The sequence below is a fragment of the Mus caroli genome, chromosome 5, assembly GCF_900094665.2.
Source record: "Mus caroli chromosome 5, CAROLI_EIJ_v1.1, whole genome shotgun sequence".
NCBI lineage: Eukaryota > Metazoa > Chordata > Mammalia > Rodentia > Muridae > Mus > Mus caroli.
This window is the reverse complement of record NC_034574.1, coordinates 36,423,084-36,442,296: the sequence shown is the minus strand read 5'-3', so window position 1 is coordinate 36,442,296 and position 19,213 is coordinate 36,423,084. Positions and strand designations below refer to the sequence as shown.

General features: G+C 41.1%; 1 protein-coding gene across 7 annotated transcripts in view; it reads left to right on the top strand.

Annotated features, from left to right (window-relative positions):
• Bod1l1 (biorientation of chromosomes in cell division 1 like 1) overlaps positions 1 to 19,213 on the top strand; it is a 55,149-nt gene that overhangs the window by 18,654 nt on the left and 17,282 nt on the right. For 2 of the 7 annotated variants that reach the window (XM_021162324.1, XM_021162322.2), the window contains exons 9-16: positions 1,749 to 1,821; positions 3,651 to 9,603; positions 11,691 to 11,755; positions 12,677 to 12,761; positions 15,770 to 15,813; positions 17,103 to 17,163; positions 18,596 to 18,666; positions 19,077 to 19,149. In XM_021162324.1, coding sequence (XP_021017983.1) covers positions 1,749 to 1,821; positions 3,651 to 9,603; positions 11,691 to 11,755; positions 12,677 to 12,761; positions 15,770 to 15,813; positions 17,103 to 17,163; positions 18,596 to 18,666; positions 19,077 to 19,149 — 6,425 coding nt within the window. Of the gene's footprint in view, positions 1 to 1,748; positions 1,822 to 3,650; positions 9,604 to 11,681; positions 11,756 to 12,676; positions 12,762 to 15,769; positions 15,814 to 17,102; positions 17,164 to 18,595; positions 18,667 to 19,076; positions 19,150 to 19,213 lie in introns of all 7 variants that reach the window. The other 5 variants (XM_021162323.1, XM_021162321.2, XM_029477218.1 and 2 more) reach the window with 4 other exon arrangements.

Sequence of the window (19,213 nt, the reverse complement as noted above, 5' to 3'; positions counted from 1 at the left end):
CCAGAACATGATAAATTATATTCTTAATACTCATGCACTATTGCACCTATGAGCATATCTTGCCATGCTGATGGTTATTGGAACTCTTGGATCCACGCTCTGTAGGACTGTTGATGACTCCCTCCATCCCCAGGGACCTGTTTAATACCTTCTGGCACTTTGAAATTTACCCAGCAGGGAAGTATCTTTCAAAATAGTACCAGCTTGATTTCTCCATGCCCTGTGACCAAGGTCTGTGGTGTTTTCAGCAATAGGATTTTACTATCAAGTTATGGTTGCAACCGAGATCACTGGTAATAGGTAGTATTATTTTGGGAATCTCTGAGACCCCTTCTCAACCAATAACTTGAAGAGAAGTATCTCACACCTAGCACTCGGTCTTTACTTGGCAACCTAGGCTTCTAGGGGAAGCATTATCCTCTGCGTGTCCAGGGATAGAACTCAGGTCACCTATCTTGGCAGGAAGCAGATTTACCTAATGGACCATCCTGCTAACCTTGACATTCTTAATAGAAAAGGAGGAACTGATGCATCTGTGGGATGATTTGTACTGCAACAGGACAGAAATAAAGAAAACAACAACCTGTCAGAAAAAAAAAGAAAAGAAATTAGTCAGAGAGAGCCTCACATTGACTTAGATGTTACTATGTGTTTATGAAGGCCTTGCCTGGAATTTGTTCTTTTTATCATCTTTCATTGTATTGATAGCTATAGCATTTTAAAGTACATTTTTAATAATTTTGTGAAAATCTGACAGAAGCTTTAGATTGTATCCCAGAAAGTATACATACAATAACATTTTCCCTTGTTCAGAGTTCAGTTTCTGGGCTCCTGGAAGTACTTGTAGAAGTATTTTGTCTGGGCCTGTGGGGACCACTTAGTAATAGAGGTTGCATCTGCTCACCAGGCTTCTCAGAACCTATTTTCGACATCACCCCATGATTTCCTCTTCACAGAAAGCTGGGGTTTTGGGTTTTTGTTTTGTTTTTCTCTAGCATTGTATTTTCATTGCTTCCATTATTTATTGAAGAATTACAAAGGCAAAGACACTCTTGAAAGTAGCTATGTTTTAATGTGAACCGTAGTCTACAGTTTTACTGTTCCATTAAATTACAATTATTTCCTTAAACTTGCTTATTTTTATTTTGTGTGTATGTGTATTTGTCTACATGCATTTCTGTGTATCACATGTGCAGGAGCCTGCGGAAGCCAGGAGATAGGGTTGGATACCCTTGAACTGGAGTTAGCAACAGTTGTGAGCTGTCATGTGAGGGTTGGGACCTGAACCCAGGTCTTCTAGAAGAGCACCAGATGCTTTTAGTGGTTGAGCCTCTCTCCAGCCCATCATTACAATTCTGTACATTAGTCATAAACTTAAAGATAAGTGAATTACACAACTTCGAGAGAGGGATCCGTTCTCAGGTTTGTTGTACACTGTTCATATAGCTCTGAGTCAAAAAGGCCTTCCTGCGTTTTCAAAAGATGGTGAGACATTCAAACGTCTGCATAGTGAGCACAGTATTTGCAGGGCAACACATTAGGAACTGTCTTTGTAGCATGTTTTCCTTTAGTTCCAGGAATGTTCATGCCACACTTGAACTGTGCTCTCTAGTGACTAAACATAAGGTTACATTAAAGTGTAACCAGCCTTCACAAATGAAGTGAATAGTAAAGAAAGAGTTTCAACTCTCTTTGTGAGATTCTTAGATTCAGATCAGAAGTTCATATTTGATTTGCTCCCCTCTCAGGAATGTTGATGAAAATTCCAAAAAGAAACCTCTGGCTGAGGAAGAGTCCAAAGATGCCCTCAAAACAACTGAGGTATGTTGTTGAGGTAAATCTCCCATCCACATAAGCCTGGGCAATGAAAACACAACACGATTAATATGAATACATGCTGTGCGCCTGGACTGGGCAGATCTACTGCTACACTACCATCTTCCCCATATAAGAGACCCCTTAGAAATTGCACTTTCCTTCTCCTCCTCTTCCTCCTCCCCTTCCTCTTCCTCCTCCTCCTCCTCCTTTGTTGTCCTCTCTCCTTTTTCTCCCAAAATCTTCAGCTCCACCTTCCCCTCTTTCTCTGCCCAATCACCAGCTTGAGCCTTTATTTTATACATTAAGGAGGGAAGAAGGTTTATAGGAAATCACCTGCGTGCTGACTTATTCCTTGTTTGGAGAAGGGAATTAACATTAAATATAATTAGCCCCAGGGCTGTCTGCAACACTTGTCTTAGGGAAACCCTTGTCAGAGCCCTTTTGTTAGTTGTGGGTCGTTCAGTATTCTTTTGTAGCAAAACAGCATAATATGATCTTTACAGTATTATGTCTTAAAAACCATTCCGCTCAGCATTTTTAGCCTCTTCCTATTCGGCCTGAATTCCCTGTTGTAATGGGTTGATGCATATGATTTAGTTTTGTGTAGAGAGTACATTCTCTTCCCTTACCCTCTTCACCCTGTTTCTTATATACAGCAATAACACAATTGTCAGTAAGAAGAAGAAAGAGAAAGCTAAAATTGCCCAGAGTAGGTCCCCTATTTTATCTCTTTGGTTTCCACATGTATAGATTTTTTTGGAAGGGAAGTATTCTAACAAAAAAAAAAAAGATTTTTTTTTGAGACTTTGCTCACTTTGTGTTACTTCTTAATGTGCATAATTATGTAACAATTGATTACTGAATGAATACATTCTCAATTACGTAAGCACTAGCTTGTATTTGACACTTAAAGTTGTATCCAAAATGTGCACATTTTAAATTGTGAAAAATCCATGCAGTGAATGAATTTCTCCCTGTATTGGGTTATTTTCTTGGGTCAGATTTAGCTTTAGCTGAATTTAAGTCTTTATTTGTATGTATATATTCATAATCCTATGTTCTGAGATAGAGACACTAATAGCTTAGTAATTGTTAATAGCCAGTAAATTTCTTTATTCAGAAACTAGAGTCATATTTAGACATAGTCCTAATATGTTATTTAAATATTTAACTTTCCTTTGTGATAGGTTTTTTTTTTTTTTTTTTTTGAAATTATCTCAGGAAGTCTTGCACATGTTAATGTACTAAATGCCAAAACTAGGGTGGAGAGGAAAGTTCAGGTACTTTGCATCTTCCCAGAACATATGAATATACATGTATGTATATGCTTATGTCACATGTATATGTTTACAGTGTTACTCAGTTACTGTATACATTTGGAATTTTATAAATAGAATATTACACAAATAGTCTAAATCCATATGACTTCTGTAAGTGATTTGTGTTTCTAAATTTTAAAATAAAATTAGTCTTTACTTATCTCCCAGCATGTATATTTTTAAACTGAAAAGAACACTGTACCCTAATTAGCTTACATTTACTAAGGACTCAGGTATTAGTGAGCTATAGTCATTTATAGTATTGAAGACTTCCTAAAGGCAAGAACCAGTTAGATGAAATAACTGCTCTGTATAACTGGGAAGAATGTGAAATGCAGAGTGTGATCACCTAGACACTTACACTATACTTCTTGGTGCCTGATACTTACTATGGGCTACCTCATCCATGGAGCAGAAGTGCCTCAGATGTTCTAGAGCTCACATAGTAGCTATACCCAAATGTTAAGTTTGTATCTAAAATGTGTTTCCTAAGTATCCTTTGTTTTCCAACAGTACTGTGAAAAAGAAAAGACCTCTTCCAAGGACCTCAGGCACACTCATGGAAAAGGTGAACCAAGTAGACCTGCCAGGAGGCTGTCAGAGTCTCTGCATTCAGCAGATGAAAACAAAACTGAATCAAAAGTAGAAAGAGAATATAAGCGACGGACATCCACTCCTGTTATATTGGAAGGAGCTCAGGAAGAAACAGATACCAGAGATGGAAAAAAACAATCAGAACGCTCAGAAACTAATGTGGAAGAAACACAGAAGCAGAAAAGCACCCTTAAAAATGAAAAGTATCAAAAGAAAGATGATCCTGAAACACATGGGAAAGGCCTACCTAAAAAAGAGGCAAAGTCTGCCAAGGAGAGGCCTGAGAAAGAGAAAGCTCAATCAGAAGACAAACCATCGTCAAAACACAAACACAAAGGTGACAGTGTGCATAAAATGAGCGACGAGACTGAACTTCACTCTTCTGAGAAGGGTGAAACAGAGGAAAGTGTTCGGAAGCAAGGTCAACAAACGAAACTTTCTTCAGATGATAAAACTGAACGTAAAAGTAAACACAAGAATGAAAGGAAACTGTCAGTATTGGGTAGAGATGGGAAGCCAGTTTCTGAATACACTATAAAAACAGATGAGCATGCACGTAAAGATAACAAAAAGGAGAAGCACCTGTCGTCTGAAAAAACCAAGGCTGAGCACAAATCAAGAAGGTCAAGTGACTCTAAACTTCAGAAAGATGCTCTAAGCTCCAAGCATCACAGTGTAACCTTACAGAAAAGAAGCGAGAGCTGTTCTGAAGATAAGTGTGAGACAGATTCCACGAATGCCGATAGCAGCTTCAAACCAGAAGAGCTTCCTCATAAGGAGAGGCGACGAACGAAGAGCTTGTTAGAAGATAAGGTTGTGTCAAAATCTAAATCAAAAGGTCAAAGCAAACAAACCAAGGCTGCTGAAACAGAAGCACAGGAAGGTGTCACGAGACAGGTGACAACTCCAAAGCCTGATAAAGAGAAAAACACAGAAGACAATGACACAGAAAGGCAGCGCAAGTCCAAACTTGAAGACAGAGCTTCTGAAGAAACTGTCGTTGACCCTGCCTTAGAGAGTGCTGTACCTTCAGCACATAGTGCACAGAAGGACTCTGGGCACAGAGCTAAGTTAGCATCAGTGAAAGAGAAGCATAAGACAGATAAAGACTCAACCTCCTCTAAACTTGAGAGGAAGGTCTCAGATGGGCACAGAAGCAGAAGCTTAAAGCATAGTAATAAAGACATGAAAAAGAAAGAAGAAAATAAGCCAGATGACAAGAATGGTAAAGAAGTTGACAGCAGTCATGAAAAGGGAAGAGGGAATGGCCCAGTCACAGAAAAAAAACTAAGTAGAAGGCTATGTGAAAACCGAAGAGGAAGCACGTCACAAGAAATGGCCAAGGAAGATAAGTTAGTAGCAAACATGTCCGGCACTACCAGTAGTCCCTCTCTGCAGAGACCAAAAAAAAGCACAGAAACCACATCAATCCCCGAACAAGAGCCAATGGAAATTGATTCTGAGGCAGCTGTTGAAAATGTGTCTGAACTTTCTAAAACTGAGGACATCAGTAGTAACAGTTCTCAGCAAGACACTGACTTTGAAAATGTTACAAAACATAAAGCCGCTGCTGGAGTTTTAAAGGATGAGTTAAGAACTTCCATGGTAGATTCAAAACCAGCAGCAGCTGTGACATGTAAATCAGGGCGTGGACTAGCAGTAACGAGCATTTCTGAAAGGCATGCTGACCATAAAAGCACCTTGACTAAGAAAGTGCATAGCCAAGGTAATCCATCAAAAGCGGCTCCTAGGGAGAGAGAGCCAACTCAGCGAGGAGCCCAGGAAGTAAGTGTAGACTCTGAAGTGAGTCGGAAAGCACTCTCTAGGGCCCTATCAGAAAACGAGAAGGGGCAGAAAAATTTGAAAGGCATGTCCAAAACCACTGAAGAATGTGGCACTCACAGAAATGCTTCCCTTGAATACTCTACAGACTCAGACCTCTTGTCATCCTCAGGCTCTGTGACTGTTGTTCCTCAGAAAGAATCTCACAATTCAAATACAATTCCTGTAATTGACAGAGAAGCCATGTCAGAAGGTGGCCGAGCCAGTACCTCCCTTGCAAATCATTCTGATGTCCCTAACCAAAATTTGACTGTTAAGAAGTCAGAAGTCCATAAAGCAAATGGCAGCAAAGAAGGTAATGATGGCTTCACAGTGGATTTGCCAACAAAAGCAAATGGTGGTAGCAAAAGGCATCTTTCTGAAGATAACCAGGCCACGTTGCTGTACAGTAAAGAAGGCAAAATAAGCATACCTCTTGCTGACAAGTCAATGAGTGTGACTGGGGACAATAAGAACATTAACAAACAAAGGAGCCTGATGGGCACAGCCAAGAGAGAGAGTGATCTGAAAGTAAATCCTGATATAAAGCAAGACAGTGCTGCAGGCGAGCATGTCATAGACCTGAGTACAAGAAAGGAGGCTGAGACCATCAGACGTAAGCATAATAAAGAAATACCAACTGATGTTGAAAGGAAGACTGAAAACAGTGAAGTAGACACCAGTGCTAGGCGCGATTCTGCTCCTGTGCCACAGCAAAGGCACGGGAAAATGGAGAGGGGGGCAGCGGGATCTGGTAGACGAGACAAAGCTTTTATTGCTACTAGTACTGAAGGGACGGACAAAGGCATCATGTTAAACACAGTCAAGACTGGAGATGCCACCACCACTTCATCAGAAGTGGGAGAGAAGGGGACAGCCTTACCTTGCACCAGTATTGAGGCGGACGAAGGTTTCATGATGGGTGCGTGCCCTAAAAAACATCCCCTCCAGGTTGGGGCAGAAGCCAGTGAATGCACTGTTTTTGCTGCAGCTGAAGAGGGTAAGGGTGTTGTCACAGAAGGATTTGCTGAAAGTGAGATTTTGCTTACAAGCTCCAAGGAAGGAGAAAGTGGAGAATGTGTTGTAGCTGAGTCAGAAGACAGAGTAGCAGGTCCCTTGGCTGCTCATACAGTTCAAGCTGAAGCCAATGTGAACAGTATTACAACAGAGGAAAAAGATGATGCAGTAACCAGTGCAGGCTCTGAGGAAAAATGTGGTGGTTCTTCATGTACAGTTGAGGGGACAGCTACTTTTATTGGTGAAGTTGAAAGTGATGGAGCCGTTACGAGTGCTGGAACGGAAATAAGAGCAGGATCTCTGAGCAGTGAAGATGTTGATGGGTCCCAAGAAAATAGAATACAAGTTGGTCCTAAAAAAGAAACAGAAGGCACTGTGACATGTACTGAAACCAAAGGAAGAAATGATAACTTCATTTGCTTGGTAACTAGAGTAGGAACCCAAGAGCAACGTGTAGTTACAGGTGCAGATGTGGTCCAAGTAAATGCTGATAAAACCCAAGAGGCAAATGCCAATCAAGGAGATGGTTCTGGAACTGATGGTACAGAAGGTGAGAGTGCAGTCACCAGCACAGGCATTACCGAAGAAGATGGGGAAGCATCAGCAAATTGCACAGGCTCAGAAGACAACAGGGAAGGCTGTGCCATAAGTTCTGAAACAGAAGAAAATGCAGAGAGTGCCATGGACAGCACCGAAGCCAAAGACATTACTAATGCACCTTTAGTGGCTGCTGGTCCCTGTGATGATGAAGGCATTGTGACCAGCACAGGTGCAAAAGAAGAGGATGATGAGGACGAGGGTGTTGTGACTAGTACTGGAAGAGGAAATGAACCTGGACATGCTTCAGCTTGCACAGGGATAGAAGAAAGTGAAGGAATGATGGTTTGTGAGAGTGGAGAGGGCGGTGCTCAGATTGGCCCTACAATAGACCATGTGAATGCTGAGGCTGGGGCAGCAACTGTGAATACAAATGACAGTAATGTTGATAGTATGAGTAGTGCAGAGAAGGAAATCAAGGACACCAACATCTGCTCCAGTGCCAAAGGGATTGTGGAAAGCAGCGTAACCAGTGCCTTGGCAGGAAACAGTGACAGGCCACCAGTTCTACGTGGTAGTGAGGATCCTATGACTAGTGCAACTTCTCACCACAGTGATAGTCGGCTTACCAGGAAAGAAACAGTAGAAGATGCAACTATTTCCCCTGGTTTGGTGAAGGGCAGTGATGATGTTCTTGTGTCTGGTGCAGTTCCAGAATGTGAAGTTGGCCACATGTCACCCAGGGACAATGAAGAGTGTGATGGCCTTATGGCTTCTACAGCAAGTTGTGATGTTTCCAACAAGGACAGTTTAGCAGGGAGTAAAAGTCAGGGCAATGGCTTGATGATTTCTACTAGTACAAATGATTGCACCCCTCAGATAAGTGCAGTCATAGATGTGAGAGGAGGGCATTTGAGCACTCTGAGCACTGAAGAAATTAGGGACAGCGTCAGAGTACACAGGAAAGGATTCGAGGCTCCTATGCCCAGTGCAGTTTCAGGTGAGAACAGCCAGCTCACTGCTAGCAGAAGTGAAGAAAAGGATGAGTGTGCTATGATTTCCACAAGCATAGGGGAAGAATTTGAACTTCCTATTTCTAGCGCTGTTACAGTCACATGTGCTGAAAGGCAGCAGCCAGTTGCAGCAGTTGAGGAAAGCACTACAGGTCCAGCCTTGGTAAGCACCGAGGACTTTGAGGTACCTATGCCCAGTGCTCCCACTGAAGCTGAAAGCCCTCTTGCCTCCACCAGCAAAGAAGAGAAGGATGAATGTGCTCTCATTTCGACCAGCATAGCTGAAGAGTGTGAAGCCTCTGTCTCTGGTGTAAGTGGAAATGCACCATCTGTTACAGACGGAAATGCAGTCATCACAACAAGTTCAGTGGAAGACTGTGAAGGCTCTGTGTCCAGTGCTGTCCCTCAGGAGTCCGTCTGTCCCTCAGTCATACCAGTAGAGGAAACAGGTGACACTGCCATGATTTCCACAAGCACCTCTGAAGGACGCGAAGCTGTTATGGTTGGTACTATCCCTACAGATGATGACCAGGCCACCACTCTGAGAGGGGAAGATTTGAGTGATGCCGCCATTATTTCCACCAGCACAGCAGAGTGTGTGTTGACATGCACTAGCCTAAGCAGGCATGAAGAGAATCCGCAAGCCACACACAACCCAGAAGGAAATGGTGGACATTTAGCTACAAAGCAAAGTAAGTGTGAATTACCCATGCCCAGCCTCATGGCTGAGCGTAATTGTAAGTGCCCTGGGCCATTCAGGATGGGCAAAGGAGTAGGTCCTTTAATGGCAGTAGGCACCAGGGGGGGGCATGACAGGCTGCCAGTCTGTGAGCCCTCAGTGGGACAAGGCCAGCCAGGCACTGCTTTGTGCTTAGGAGAGGAAGAAAGTCATGGCATAGACTGCCCTGGTCAAGACCTCAATGCAAAAGAAAGGAATACATTGCTGAGCTCTGTTCAGAGGGAGAGCAAAAGTGCAGAGGCAGAGGCAGCAGGAGACAGTAGCACAGCCAGGGGAACAGTGAGAAAGGACTCAGAGAGGAATGCCAACTCACTGTCTGAGACAAACTGTCTGAGAGAACCAGAAGAGAAGCCTGCTGAGGACTCCTCTGGCAGTACTCACTGTCTGACAGCAGTAAATCCTGGTGCTGAAGCTGCTGACATGCTGCCCATCACAGATGCTGCATTGGAGTATCCTGACCACCAGGAACCTGAGAACAACTTGAGAACTACCACCAAATGTATTACAGGCCAAGAGTCAAAAATGCCTTCTTCCCACACAGGAGTCCTTCCAGCTGTCCACCATGTAGCTCCATGTGCTTCAGAACAGGAGGGGGGCTTGCCTACAAAAAGGGACCACAGTGGCACGTGGACTAGTGAAGGGTCGGCTGAGAAAATGGGACATGTTGCTGGTGCAAGGCAGTCATTCCACAGGGAAGGAAAGCTTGATGTCACTTTTCCTCCTGAGGATAATGGGTGTGGCATAGGTGAGAGTCCATTTAGAATTGTCTATTCTAACAGAGGTGACTTTATAACAAATCCTGTGTCTTAAACATTAAAACTAGACCATTACTCATGGGTCAATATAGAAGAGTCAGGAGGCTAAGGGGAAGCATCTAAACATGTTGATTTTCATGACTGGCAAGTTTCTGAGCTTCGTCCATCTTAAGATCTGTTTGTCCGTACTTTAATTGGTTGGTTGGGTATTGAACCCTGGACCTGTCACATACTCTACAGCTGAGCCACATACATTTCCAGCTCCTATTTTTATTAACTGAGTTGGCAATTCAAGTAAGATGCAATAATTTCCAGTTTAGAATATTTGGAAGGAGGGTATGCTCCTTCAAATGTACTATTCTTGTGGAAACCAGGAATCTCTTTCGAAAGTATAGTGCAGTGATTATACTATCCAGTTTCAGGTGCTGTATACAGTTTCTGCTATGCTAGGCTCTAGAGGTGCAGATAATCAAAGTGGGAAAGACAGCTATGAATTCTTTCACAGTGACTCAAGTATGACAAGTGTTTAGGATGAGGTAGAGAGCAACATATTCTACAAACTCAGTTTCTGAGTTAAAATTGAAGGAGCCATAGACTTTGATTTATCTCCATTTTAGCTTTATAAACTATGGTATCCTTAACATTTAAAGAGGAACCAACTTTACTTACACTAAGTCTAACTTCAGAAAGCTGCAGCTACTAGATTAAGCCCTGTTTGTTAAGCAGCATAAACAAATGCCCTAAGGTATCTTCTCCAAGGAAGAACATACCAGTTGGTTGTCTAGCACCAAATAGCCCAGAAAATACACATAAGTAATGTTATACACACTGAGCAGGTTATATGTCTAGAAGTGTGTGGTGTGTGTGTGTATTAGAGAGAGAGAGAGGTTATATGTTTAGAAGTGTGTGTGTGTGTGAGAGAGAGAACGCACATGTATATGTATGTACGTACAGATGCACATAACGGCAATTAATGAAAAAGAGGACATGAATTTAAAAGAGCAAGGAGGTGGGGAGGGAGGAGAGGATAGGGAATTTTCAAAGGGGAAACTAGGAAAGGGGATAACATTTGAAATGTAAATAAAGAAAATATCTAATACAAAAAAGCAAGGAGGGGTCTATGGCAGTTTGGAGGGAGGAAGGGGAAAATGATACAATCTCAAGAATAAAAGGGGCTGGAGAGCTGGCTCAGCTTTAAAGCACTGATTGCTCTTTTAGAGGACCCAGGTTCAGTTCCCAGTACCCAAAGGCAGGTCACCACTAACTCCAGTTCCAGAAGGATCTGACACCCTCGCAGAGATGTATATGCAAGCAGAGCAATGTACATAAGTATAAATAAATGTTTTTTAAATCAAAAACCTAGGAATAAACGTATTCTAAGGGTTGAAACAAATAATTTACCTTTCCCATTACATTTAGCCTAGAATGAATTGAATACTCCCAATAGTTGATGTGAATCAGTTACATTACATTCTTTTATTAATCTGTCCCCTGGAAGAGCAAATAGAGGCCTTTTAACAGGAAAAACTTGCAGGCCCTTGGAGAAATGAAGTCTCTTGCTTTTCTTTATCAGCTTCTGTGTGAGACAGGTGAGGGAAATAAGCCACAGCTACAAAGGATGTGATAAAATTGCTCCCTGAGAAGATTTCATTGTCTCTGCATCGGCCTGACAGGTTTTAATTCTGTGTTCAGTTTCACTGTGTCAGGAAGCAAAGTGAGTCTACCATACATCACCTTCTTGGTTGGGTCGGTATTTATAAATCTCAAAGATTCAGAATGTTGCTTAGATAGTTTTAGAGACAAATTTAGTGGAGCTGACTATAGAACAATACTAGGAAGTAAGCACAAATAATATATTTTATCTCCCTTTCTGGGCAGCTTACCTTTTTATGCAAACATTCCCCAGAGATGAGCAAATGACCCTTTTCCCCCACAGTGGACTTCTTTTGCTAACAGTGAAATAAATGAGCAAGCATAGGTGGCTCTGACTACCAGATAACATGCCATTCGTTTTTAGTGTGAGATGTATTTTTGCATTCGGTTTTTAAAATTATGTTAATTCTTTGAGTTTCATTAGGCAATGGAGAGTCACCACCAAAGGGTAGAGGAGGATTGGAACTGTCGACTGGCTTAACAACTGAGGTAAGACCCGACGCATGGTGCTGTTGTCTAAGCTAAGAACTACAGTAATCTTAGTAAAGAGTACTGTTGTCAATTCCATCTCCACGAGGCAGACATGTAGCCATCTTCAGTCTCTCTGTCACCCATGTTTAATTTTCTGTCCGCAAAACATGAGGCGAGTTCCCATAGCTACCACCTATGCCTCAGTGACTTTAGTGGTTTCCCGTTAGACCTTGACTTCTGTTGCTGCCCTTCCTATGGTTTATGTTGCCATGTCCAGTGTCTTTAAAAATGGTAATTGGGTCTTGTCAAAGCTCTGCTTAACTTTTCCCTGGTTTCATGTTTTGAATAAAATTGTTGTTAATTTTGATAGATGTGTACCATACACAATTTAGACTCTTGTTTCCTGTTTCTAGACTGATTCCTCAGTACTGCCAACAGTGTGATGAGCTGGCAGGGAATGGAGGTTATCAACAATGCAGAGGGAGCTAACCCCAAAAGAGCACTGGACAGGCAGCAAGGGGAGTTTGCAAAAGGACATTGGTGCAGAATTCTAAAATAGAGTTGAAGTTCATTGGAAGAGAAAGAAGAGAAAACCTAGGCAAAGAGAGAAAGGATGGAATACACTGTGGTACTTCAGGCTCCCCTCTGTAACACTTCATTCTGGTGAAGGAGTAGGGTTAATCAGGAGAAGGGAGGACCACATGGATTGTGCTAAGCTAGAATTTTAACCTTTTGCCATAAGAGAAGCATTGATGGGTGAAATGTAAGATTGGACTGATTTTCCCTGTTTTGTTTTTAAATGTTGACATGCTAATTTTTCAGTTCATGGAAGTAGATTATTCAATTTATTCTGGATGCTGAGGGAGGAGACATCTAATATATCACAGTCGCCAGCTAGGCTCACCTCACTTATTTTTGTGGTGCTTTGGATTTTCATAGATATCTGTGAGTTCAGAGGAAGATACAAGTCATGGAGTTGTAGCGGCACCCGAGAACCCGTGTGTTGGAAAGCGGAGAGGGGCAGGTAGGCTGCTTCTAGCAGTCATTCACACTGTCTGTTGTTCACACTGTCTGTCTCTGCATTGGTTTGTATCTTTCATTGCAGTTTAAAGTTGGTTGATGGTTTCGAGTAAAACACTGGCAGACAATGAATTTGCCTCTTACCTTTTAAAATAGTTCAGAGAAAATTCCTTTTTCTATTTTTTTTTTTTGTTGTTGTTGTTGTTAAAGATTTGTTTCGAATTTTGTGTATTTGGTGGGTGGGTGGGTGTGCACATGAGTGTTGGCAGGTGACCTGGGAAGCCGAAGCTGTCAGGTCTCCTGCAACTGGAGTTAGAGGCAGTTGTAAGTCACTTTACCTGTGCACTGGGAGCGGAACTTTGATCTTCTGCAAAAGCAGCACACCCTCATAGCTGCTGACTTCTCCCTGGAGCCCTGTATTCTTCCATTTTAACATACCCCCTTTTTTTTTATATAGGATTATTGTTTATATCTAGCATCTCCAAATAATGATGGAAAAAGGAAAACTGGGCGCAAGTGCTTCATTCCCTGCGTGTTTCTCCATGCCCTGCTTCCCTCCCAGGACTGCTGCAGCCTGTTTGCAAAAACCAATCATGTGCCCTAAGCCCTAGCACGCTGTCTGTTGCCCTATTAACAGTATAAAACCACTCTTAGCTTGCATCTCCTCTTTCAAGCTATAACATTCTCTATTGTCAGCCATAAAACTTTTAAGAGAAAGTCTCAGAATTAGAAAAGATTAGGGCTGCAGCTTTCAAATGTTTTTGTCTCAAGACTCTGGACAGTTATGAAGGACTCCATGACCAAAATATTGCCAGTTTGAACGTAGAATGTCCCCACAGGCTTATAAACTTGGACATTTAGTCTCTAGATGGTAGTGCTGTTTGGAAAGGTTATAGAGTCACCATACTGAAAGCGGCGTCTTACTGAAGGAAAATGTTTAGATAGCCTACCTGTTCCTCATTCTTACTCTGCTTCCTGAGCATTGAAGCAACGTGACCAGCCACTTTGTGTTCTGCCAACATGCCTTCCCTGCCACAGTGGACTGTGCACCTCTGCGATTGTAAGCCAGAGTAAACGTTCTTCCTTCTCTGTCAACAGGCTTCATCACAAAAATGAGAAAGTAACTAAAATTCACATTAAGACGACTAAGATGTTATCTGCCCTATGAGTTTGTGATTGTGTTAGGGAGTTTTCAATTGGCCCTGCATCTGCTATGCTCACAGTTAACTAAAAGGGATACCAAATGCCAACAGTGGCTGAAAGTGTAATTCAGTTCAGCAGTAAGTATGGCACTTGCCTAGCATGTGGGAAGCCCATGGTTTTAATCACCAATACCACCACCAACAAAAAAATCTCCAGATAAAATTCACTATAAGTCTACGGTGTACTTTATTCTTATACTATGATTTAAAAAAAAAAAAAAGGAAGAAAAAAAAAGATGAAAAAGGCATCTGAGTAGGTGGAAGCACCTACTGCCCTGGGCTCCACCAGTCTGAGAACCATTAGCGTAAGGCAATAAGGATGAAAACAATTGTAGCAATAGAAAATGGTTTTCTTCTCAGCCATACATTAAGAAGAAAAGAACTGCTCTGTCAGGATGCAGCTGAGTGGCCGATTATGCCTTATCATATAGAAGGTTCTAAATTCAATCTTCAGTACCACAATGGGGGAAGTTACTAGAAACTTCTCTCTCTTGAGAGAAGTTTAACTTTCTCCTCTCTCCCTTCCTTCCTGCCCCCTCCCCCTTTCTCCAGTGTTAAATATCTTACAAGTCAAGTGGCACAGCCAGTGTCATCTGGATGGCAAACAACATAAAACCCTTCAAATACTACCTTAAAGGAAATGTATAGCTCCCAGAGCTGAGATGAGGCAGGCAATATCTGATGCAGGCACAGCCAGTAAAACCTGAATCTCGGCTTTTCCACTCGTCCTCCTATAGATCTGCTTTCTCAAGCAGAGCCTTGAGGAAAACGCTTTGGTACTAGTTCAGACCAGAATCCTAAGGAATATGTTAAGCCGATTGCTGTTTCTGGTATTGAATAGTGTTGCAGAGTCTGGGTTCCTACAGAAGATGCTAGGATGGCAGCAATGACACCTACTGCTGTTAGCTCTTTAAACCATTTCTTCAACAAAACATTAGGCTAGCTTCTATGAAAACCAACTTACATGCCATGAGTAAGGCATGTAAAAGTGGATCATTTAGATTCAAGAAATACTACATATAATCCACAACATGACTGCTGTCTGGAAAGCTGGGGGAAAGGGCATAACTGAGGACCGTTCTGGACAAAGCCATCTGAAATGGCCATAGGAGCCACACAGAAGTTCACAGTCCTCAAGACTACACCAAGATGCCGAGTCATTCATGCAGAAGTTAAATAATCCAAAATATGAATTCATTGGTTAAATGGGTATGGGTTTTTAAATACTGTATAATGTTCACTGTCAAGAAGGAGATGTTTGTGCACTCTCAGTCTTTGGTTCCCATATCTACTTTTAGACTGTTTTACTGTGTTTAGGTACAATTCAATAAGAGATCTATTTACATAGAAGGAGGCTGTTTAAAAGAAAAATGTATATTCTGTCATTGTTGAGAAGAAACAGTAGGCTTTGTACTTCAACTTCCAAAGAATATAAACAGACCATTGCTGTTGGAGGAGAAAGGGTCTAACCTTTCATCTGTTGGCATTATTTTTAAATGAGCCAGTGTTAACTGCAGTATAACAGATAACATTTAAGATCTTCCACCTTTTCCTTAGCTACAGAACATTGAAATGTTAAATCACTGCAGTGTCTTAATGGGCTACAGACATTATTGTAAAAATCCAAGCTGTTTTTCTGGTAATACGCAGAACACAGGTTGTAAAAACTGATTGGTCAGAATTTTACGATTCACAAAAATAGCGGTCACTTGAGATTGTCTTGTTCAACTCCTCTGCTCTGGAAAGCTTTAAATGTGCTGCTCTACATTTCAAACAATGTTGTTTCCTTCTGTCTCATGTTTTTGAACAGCTGAACTACAGATGGAAGCTTTATTGATGAGTGAATCACTAAATGTAAGTAGCTATAATAGTTTGGGCTTTGATGATGTTTTGTGTTTTTTTCATTTAAGGATGAGTAGAGAAGAGTCTATGAGGAACTTGTGTGTACAGGAGGCCATGTGGAAGCATGCTCTCTACTCAAGTTGAGCAGCCTTTACTTGATCTTTTCTACAGTCGCCTACATCCCTGATAAAGAACTCTGAACTTTCTGGGGTTTATTATAATAGGATTGCAAATTCAATTGCAATATCTTAAATTTTCTTGTCACGGTAGACAAAATAATTTGAGAGTTAAACTTCACATTAGAAGACTTGTCTGAATAGACTGAACTGTGATTGCAATAAACATTTTCCGCAGGTGTGATTCTTGTAATTGCTTTGTATCCTTGAAAATTTTGTTTTGTGTTGCCCCAGTGTATCTATAGGGAACCTAACACTGGGGGGTGAACATTTTTATAAAATGCTCACAAATCTCCATTAGCCATTCTTCCCTGTGTCCTAGAAGAAATGGGAAAGCGCTCCTATTGCCAGGCACTGTGGGGTCAGAGTCCTTAGCACAATTTATTGAACCACCCAGTTCTGTACCTAGATGCTCACAGACTATGCTGAAAAGAAAGAGGAGCCCCTGTAGTGGGGCTCTAATTTACCTCTAAGCTGAAACCTACAGGACCAGACCATGTGTGCCACCCCTCACTCCAAGTCCCCAGTAGAGTGCAACCTCCAATACTCATGAGGGATGTAAAATGTTGTAGGTCATAAGACTTTGTATAGTTTAAAGTATGATTGCCAAGTAGGTAATTTTAGAACAAAAATACTTAAGAGTTTTGTTGTTTGAGTTTTTCTAACTTTTTGGAACAGAGTCTTGCTATATAACCTGTTGCTTCATATGTAGACCAGCTGGCCTCAGCCTTACAGCAATCCTTCTGCCTCAGCCTCCCCAGTGCTAGGGTTGCAGATGTGTGCTACACCAAGCTCAAGAGGTTGTATAGCTAAAGAGGTGAACTTGTAAGAGTTCTTTGAGTGAAAAAGAATTCTGAAACATGAACTTTTTTCTTATTTTGCTTTTTCGGAAATCATTTTAAAGACAAGGAGAATAAACATTGAAGCATGATAACTTAGTAGGTTAGATTTTTTTTTTCACAAAGCAGGCCCTCTGTATCCTTGAGCTTTTGGGTAAGCTGAAGAGAACATGCCCCCTAGTCCTGACAGCATTGTTGTAAACAGCCAGGTATACACATAACTTTTTAACCTGCCTTTAAGTTTATGTGAGACTATCGAGAAACAACTTGTTTATTGTATATTTAGGTTGAAAATTCAGAGTCAAGAATCAATGAAGGAATTCACTTTGAATCTCAAAACAAAGAAGGTAAGTTAATGAGTTCCACTGTCATAACTTTAACGTTCATTATAATTACTATTTCTTGAGAGCCTTCTATGTACTATGTATGCTCTGTTCCTTTTCACAGATGTTCTTAAGTAGTTTATATAATCCAATCAAGTGAACATTAAGCATTGCATTTGTAGTTTGGGGAATAACTGAGAGAGATTGAGTAATTTGGTTATACAGCTAATTGGTATTTGACCTTAACTAACTACAACAACTTTGCCAGCAGCCTCACTGTGGGTTCAGTCCAATGCTGGCACAAACTGCAGTGTCATGTGATTTGTATGGTAGAGATACTCACAGGCTCAGTATGATAATAGGTCAGCACATCACATTCATGAGTCAGCCCTTGATATACATCACCTCTGAAGGTCACGAGCTCCAAAAAGAGAATTCTGTTCTCAACCAGCATGTGGAGTTTTGTTGGTTTCTGCTAATTTTGTTGATAACTCAAATATGACATAGTATTTTAGACAATAACAAAACACTGACATTGATTGATAGACACGTGTATGCTCATCACCTCGTTTATCATACCTTAAAATGTAGTATATTTGTCTTACTCAATTGTTAAAATGTTACAAATATAGTGAGTCCCCATAATAGGGCTACCTTGTTACAATCTCTTTCTCTTTCATCCCATCCAAAGGGAACTACTATTCTGCATTAATTAGGTATGGTTTTAGTTTCATAAAGATACATAGCATACGTTGCTTTGTTTAGGTGAATGTTAACCACGTTTTACAAACCATTTCCACAGTATTTGCCTATTTTGCAATATGTTCTGTGGTTCTGTTCTCTTTATTTTATGTAAGTCTAGTTACTTCATTATAACAACAGTTAGCATTACATAGTTGTTTTTTTTTTTCTGTTATGTGTGAATATTACAACCTTTTTGCAGCTTTTTCCAATTGTAGAGTACTATTTTGCATGTCCCTATTCCTCAAAAACATGAGCAGTGTTGGTGTGTTCAGATTTGCTTGGTTACAAGCACGTCATCAGTATACTGAATGCTAGCTTATCTTCAGGCGGCATAGTCATCACTTCACACTTGCATTGTACCTGACCTCATTAGGCTGTGATGCTTGCTGATCTGATGGCTGTGGTGCAATATGTCATGGGGTTTCTTTGGACACCTGACACTGTTTGCCTACAAAGCTGAAGGAAGAAGGCCTTGAACTCTGCTGTGTAAACTTGAGTTTTGTAGCACTGATCTTAATTCACACAACAGTGACAGACAGTGGAATTTTCCTATCATCCTATTATCCACCAAAAGTTATCTGAACTGTTGCTCACAGTGCCGAGTATATAGCTGCTATTCAAAGGTATGACTAGACCTAACATCCAGATGTTTTATTTCAGAGATTTAATGTTTTTTTAAATATGGTTTTAGTTGTTGTATTTACCATTTCAGAAATATGCTGTGGTAGAAAAGGCAGCATGGAAGCTCTGAGCGGTTGCAGTGTTGAAGCAGATCCTGAAGAGGTGTGTTCCCTAGTCCATTTAAGCACGCATGTGTTATATGTAGGGTTTTCCTGTAACATGAAGAAAGGTGGTAGGAAGGTTTTCTTTCTTTTTGTGGTCTTGGATTTTGATTGGTTATCTGAAAGTTTCATTTATAATTTGGTTGTTTGCCCTCCTCCCAGTTCTCCATCGTCCTGTACCCATCCAACTCTGTAGTTGCTGTTGTTTTTTAAGCTCTTCAAGACCAATTGTGCAGCTCAAATACTATCTCTTTATATAAGTTAGGTGGATGTTAGAGTCACTCTCATTTGTGCCTGCTTACTGTTGTGACACTTAGGTACTGTGTCCCTGGTATATGGTCAAAGTGCACCCTTCTTTAAATGACTGGATCCAGGTCCTGCTACCTATATCATGCTCATTCTTAATTCCAGGTTGAAGAGGAAGAAAAGCAAATATCTAAAAGAAACAGAAAGCCGGATTACTCCTCCTCAGAAGAAGAACTAGGTATTCCTATGGGCTTCTGTTTTAGATGTCAGAAAAGTTACATTCTTTATACTTAATAACGTGG